General features: G+C 58.0%; 1 protein-coding gene across 1 annotated transcript in view; it reads left to right on the top strand.

Moving 5' to 3' along the window:
* Positions 1–6,000, top strand: part of DDX31 (DEAD-box helicase 31) — a 63,934-nt gene extending 57,934 nt beyond the window's left edge. Inside the window, exon 20 of the mRNA XM_054584183.1 lies at positions 4,295–6,000. Coding sequence (XP_054440158.1) covers positions 4,295–4,439 — 145 coding nt within the window. The 3' untranslated portion in view covers positions 4,440–6,000. The remainder of the gene's footprint in view (positions 1–4,294) is intronic.

The raw sequence follows: 6,000 nt of genomic DNA on the forward strand, positions 1-6,000 counted from the left end.
AGATTTGAGATAATGTGAACGTTGTTTCTGTGTTTAAAATACTATATGCAAGGAACTCGCTGTTCGTTTTGGCAAAAACGTGCATCCCAGTGGAGACGTGGGCAAGCTGTGGGCTCGCAGCCGCTGGACACGCCTCTCTTCTTCCCTGGGGTGTTCAGATGCTGGTAGTACCCGGTCCCCACTTGTTGGAGAAGTAAATGGGTTAGGCGCCTGTCAAGGCGCCTAACGTCCTGACGTACGTTAGGTGCCCTGTACGTGCTGGTGATGTAATCAGCAAAGGCGTGCGGCCAGTTTGCGTGGCTGTGCTTCGACCTGTTCTATACCCGTCCGCCACCCCTGTGATGGGTGTTTGCCCGAGCGTTGCTTTGACACGTTTGGTGGAACCCGCTCGCGTTGGCTGCCGACGAGGGTTCTCACCAGCCTGCGCACAGGCTGCAGGGCGTGTCCTGAGCGTCAGAAGGGCCGTCGGAGATGCGTTTTGAGTCCTTGAGCAAGACTTACTGTCCGGCGGCTGTCTTCGATAACTCTTGGGAAGAAGTAGGTAAATGCCCCACATCCTGCTGTAAACCAGCATAAAATCCAGGTGGAATTAAAGCAATAACAGACTCAGAAAATGGACTTGAATAGTTTCTGAGTGCTAGGATGTAGAAGACATTTCTAAATGTGACCCTAAAGCATAAAAGGAAATGTTCATAGACTTGACAATACATACATAAAACAAGACAAAATAAAACGAAACCTTTTGTCCTGCTAAACAGTGCCATTAAACCAAGCCAGTGCCAAAGCACTTTTTTGCCGGCCACTCTGAGTCTGTGCATGGCGTTGGGAGAAGGCCCTGCAGACCTCTCTCCAGCGGCCATCCTAGCGGCACATCGATTTACTAACTAGGCTGCGAGTCCACCTCGTTGGCAGTGGGAGAGGCTTCTGCCCGACCAGCTGGGCGATGCAGCCCGGCAGCCGCGGGGGCGCCCAGCCTGGCTGCAAGGGGCTCCCTGTGGCTGCTGGGTAAGCTGAGCTGTCGCCTGGTGACTCCGAGGGGTGGGTGCCCAGGAAGCCCGCTGGAAAGGGTTGGGTTTTGGAGGACGAGGAGGGCAGGGGAGCTGGCGAGTTCCCGGAGAACCACAGCTTGGCAGGAGGAGGCATTGAGCCCACACGCCCATCCTGTGCTTGGGTTTAGAGCGTTTCATCTTCCATCTGGACTTGGCCTTCTAAGCGCTGGGCCTCAGAACAAAGGAGACGAGACAGCGCGCTGGCCAAGGGGAAGACGGGTCCTGTTGGGGTGGCCGCCCTGCCAGCGGGGCCGACCCCAAGGCTCGCCCTCTGAAGGGTCTGGGCCTGGGAAATGGGAGCTGCTGCTTGCTCCCTGGACCGCCGGAGCCTTGGAGTTTGTGTCCGAGGCCCGCATTGAAAGTACTGTTGACCTGGAACAACTTGGGTGTGAGCGGTGGGGGCCGCGCGGACGTGGCTCCCTGTGCAAGGTCCAGCCCTGGAGTGCGAGGCAGGGCCGTGTTTTCCACCTGTGGCTGGGAATCACCGTGTGCGGGGCCCCGTTTTGGCTTCAGTTACGAATTTTCAACTGCGCAGGCAGTCGGCGTCTCAAACACCACATTCTTCGAGGGTCAACTGTATGTTGACTAGAATAAAGTCATAAAATGCTAGGGAATTTTGAGGTCCTCATCTCAAAGCCAGCAGGGCCATCTCCCAAACTGGCTTCCCTAACATTTGCTACCAGCGTGGACCTGAGGATCCTCACTGGCCATCACCCTCCAACCACCGTCCCGCCCGGTGGAAGTGGGCCGTCACGCACGGGGCGGGGTGTGGCCGCCTGCCCGCCCGCTGGCCCCGCTGGCCCGAGGCGGGCCGTGCCTGCCCCGCGCGTGGTCACTGCGTCGATCTCCCCAGTGAGGCTCTGGCTGTGACAGGAGTGGCCGCTGCAGCAACTGGCGGGCCTTACGCTGGGGAGGCTCTTCTGACTCCAATTTTGCATATTTTGAAATTCTGGTTGTTACATGTAAAATTATACGCATTGTGAGCACCGGGTCCAAACGAGGGGGAAGAAGCGCGTTCCCTCCTGTCACAACCTCTTCACTCTGTCTGCCATGAAACCCAACTAAAAATAAAATGCCAGGCAGAACTGGCAGCCTTCAGTTTGGGACAAGTTCAGCGCGCCCGGCTGGCAGCCTGTCTCCCGCCGCCGCTGCCAACCCCCGCTCCCCCACCCAAGCCGCGTCAGGAGCGGAGCCTCCGGCAGGGACACCAGGGCACAGCCCCGCAGGGTAGGGGCAGGTCCAGGGACATAGAGCCATTGCCCTGTGGGAACAGCTTATGAATCAGCATGGGCCTCAGAGCCAGTCCTCGTCCCTTGGGGGAGTTGCTTGGCATCCCTGAGCCTCAGTTTCCTCATTTTTAACCAGGGCTGACTGCCGTCCGCACGCCAGCCACAGCTCACACCCCTGTGCCGTGTTTGCCTCATCCTCACAGAACCCCTATGTGCCGTGCTGTGGGCACCGTCCTGTTTTCCCGCGGGGCTGCTGGAAAGCCTGGGGCGCGTGTTTCGTGTCACTGAGCTCATGAGCGGCAGAGCCAGGTTCCAGCCCCCACATGCCCTTCACCGCCCTCCCCCGTCCTCCAGCCCCCATGACCCTACTGGAACGGTTCCGTGTGACCCTGAAGGAGCCCACGTCGCCTCAGTCGTGCTGGGCTTGGCTGTCCGAGGCGCCCTGGGCTGGCGGCCGGTGGGGACGTGGCCTCTGAGCGCCTCCGGCTTGTTTGCATCCTGGCTCTTACGCATGCGAGTAGATTGTCGTAGGCCAGTTGCTGACCCTCCTCGAGTCTTGGCAGCTTTGTCCTTAAAGAACCGGGTGGCCATGTCACCTGCCTCATCGGGCATAGGTTGTGTGGGACATGCAGGCCCCAGAAGGCCCGTCCCCAGATGACGCTGGCCCCCCTCAGTCTCACCCCGAGCCGGGCGCACACCCTAACCCCGAACCCCCAGGCCTCCTGCCCCGGGCCCTGAGCGTCCCCAGCCTCGAACCTCTGTCCCCCAGCAGGGGCTGGCTTTGCGCGTCCCTGTGTGTGGCAGCGGGAGTCACTGTCCGACTGTCGCAGGCATGGCTATGACTGGGCGTGGCTGTGTGACCCGGGGCCGATGCCGTCACAACATTCTGCCACCGCCATTCCGTCAGTGTTCAGCCTGGTCTTAATTTGGGAGTATTAAGGGAGTTCTGGTATATTTATTTTGACCACAAGTTTAGTCTAACTTATTCTCCAATTATCACACAAAGGAAAAGTTGCAAACATAAGTAGTCGAAGGCAAATGCCTGCCTCTTGTAAGAACCCCAAGGAACTGGTACCAGAAGGCGCCACCACTTGGATGTTGAGGAATCGCCAGCGTCACGGCATGGGTTGAGGGGTCATGGTGCCATTGCTGTTCTGGTTAAAATCCTGTCTCGTGAAACATTACTCTTTAACTTGCGTAATCACTTTTCCTGTGTATGACTGAACTTCTGCAAATTTCCCCTCTGATCTCCTGATCAAATAGGCCTGTTGAAACTGACGACAGCTGCACCTCGTTTGACTGGGCCTCGCCCCTTAGGCCTTCGCAGATGTGTGTTTTACACGTTGAAGGCAAGGCCCTCCATCAGCAAAAGGCCGTGGTGCCGCGGCCCAGAGCCGCCCCGAGACACCTCGGAGTCTGCGGGCCGGAGCCGGGTCTGGCCTGGGTGCAGGCTGGGCCGTCTGCGGAGCGCGCCTTGGGGTCGGGTTTTCCGGGTGGGGCTGTTCCCAAGGGTCTCTTCTGTCAGGGAAGAGGCATCTGTGCCTGGTCCCCAGCCCTGGCTGTGCAGCGCCTGCCAGGCGGGCCCTGCTCGGTCCCTAGGAGGCAGCCTGGGGTGGGGGGGCGCGCGGGGCCGGGGGCCGCCAGCTCGCCTGCCCCACCGAGCGCGCCGCGGTTTCGGTTGGGTTTTCTGCCCGCCGTCAGCACACGGCTGCATCGCACACCTCATCTGCCATCAGAGTAGTGTGTTTGCTGTTCTTTTTTTCCCATGAAAACAACACAGAACAAAGCCTCACTTTTAAAAATGCCATGATATTTTGCCACCATTATGAAAATCTGTCATTGCCGTATCTAATCTTCTGGTGCATAGAATATCAAAACAAGCACTATTGAAGGGATTGTACTTGTGCTCGTACAAAAATGTCAGTTCCGCAGTCTCGGAACCAGCCGCTCTCAGCCCCTTTCCAAGCGCAAAAGAAAAATAATAGTCTCTCTCTCCTCTGCTGTTACTGTTCTCAGGCCTGACCTTCGTAGGAAGACCCAGAGGAAGCACCACCTTGCTGAACTCCTGCGTTCGGAATACTCCAGCGGGATGGAGGCTGGCGTGGCCAGGGTCCGGAAGCAGAGCAAACCGGCCGAGCCGGGCAGCCAGCCCGGGCCATGAGAGAGGGGAGCGCGTGCTCCGCGGAGCGGCGAGGGGCCAGGAAGCCTCGCCGAGGACTTCCCGCAGCTTCTTCACACTCTGCCTTTCAGACTCTGCCGCCACCATGCTGGGCCTCAGAGCAGGCCCGGGGCCCGTGGCACCGGATGGACGTCCTGTGTTCGTCAGCCCCTGAGGCTGAGCAGCACAGCCCGTCTCTCTGGGGGCGGAGTCTGGGGGGCAGGCGGTGTAGACTAGCCAGTTAACCTGTATCTTACGTACCACGCCTGACACTTTGTATCCATTCCGTCGCTGCCCACATGTAGCCTCACGCAGACCTGATGGAGGACGGGCGCCCACGCCTTGCTGCGCGCCTGCGCCCGGCTCAGCCCGGAGCGCTGATCTGAAGGAGTTCTGGCTTTACAAAGCCTGTGTTGGCATGGATTTTTGCAATATAAGGTGTTAAAATCTAGATTTAAATTTGTAAAAGAACAGAAAAAAGTCCTTATCAGGTCACTTTGTTGATGTCCCAGCGCTTCATGAGAGAGACCAGAGGGGTTCTGGTGTGGGCTAGAGCGACTCCAGTCCCTGTCCCCAGCCTGCCCCTGACTCCATGTCACGTTCTCACACGGTCCCTCGCCCTCCGTGCCCACGGAGAATGACTCTCTCAGGCTAATTGATTTACTGTTGCCTTTCTGTTATTTGCCTTTGAATTCAAAAGGCGCCCAGCCTGAGCCTTTTTCTCCCACTGAATTCCATCTTGTCTCCAAGAGTCTGGGGTCTTTGTAGCTTGGCCTGGGCCGCAGCTGCCCCTCCCCCGTTGTGTTTCCTGGGAGGTTTGAAAGAGGACCCCCAGGGCGTATTGATTTCTCAATAAATGTAAGATTTGGACACGGCAGCTCCGGAGGCGTCCGGGGACCGGCAGCGCCTTTGCCGTCTACCCTGCCCTGTTCCCCTCTCCCCCCGACTCGCCACCTCCCCTCCTTTTTCTCGAGTTCCCAGGGTGAGTGTGGACGGCCCTCTGCAGTAGGCCCTCCAGACCCACGTGGGCCTCGTGGCCAGGACAAGGGCCCCAGTTGGGAGGGGGTCTGTGGGCACCAGGAGGCGCAGCATCCCTGTCGGGACGCTGAGCCACGCAGGCGCCGAGCCTGTGCAGGAAGGAGAACGTGACTTGTGCAGAGTTGGCTGTCACAAATTATTAGGGGCAGTTGGTGAAATTTGTAATAATAATAATAAAACCTGTAGCACACGCCATGCTGACTTTGGGCATATCTGCCCATCCTTTTATTCTGCCGTCTGCCGTGTGGCGGTTCACAGGATTTGGATGAGAAGGGGGCACAAACTGTAGACGGGACCCAGCTGTGTGAGAGGTGGGCCGATGCCAGGGATGGGACGATCAAAGAGAGGCCCTCTGCCTCCCGCAGAGGGGACCCCAAGACTGTCCCTGTGGGGAGGGAGGCTGGACGTGCATGATGTGTCGCTGGGACTCTGAGATCAAAACTTACACTAATTTGCTAACACTTAGGGTTTCTTGTCATAGTAGAATCAGTCTATTACCCCCAGTTAATAAAGAAACATGGATTTA

Source organism: Pteronotus mesoamericanus, unplaced genomic scaffold (assembly GCF_021234165.1).
Source record: "Pteronotus mesoamericanus isolate MK-2021 breed Mesoamerican mustached bat unplaced genomic scaffold, CSHL_Meso_final contig_78, whole genome shotgun sequence".
NCBI classification, from domain to species: domain Eukaryota; kingdom Metazoa; phylum Chordata; class Mammalia; order Chiroptera; family Mormoopidae; genus Pteronotus; species Pteronotus mesoamericanus.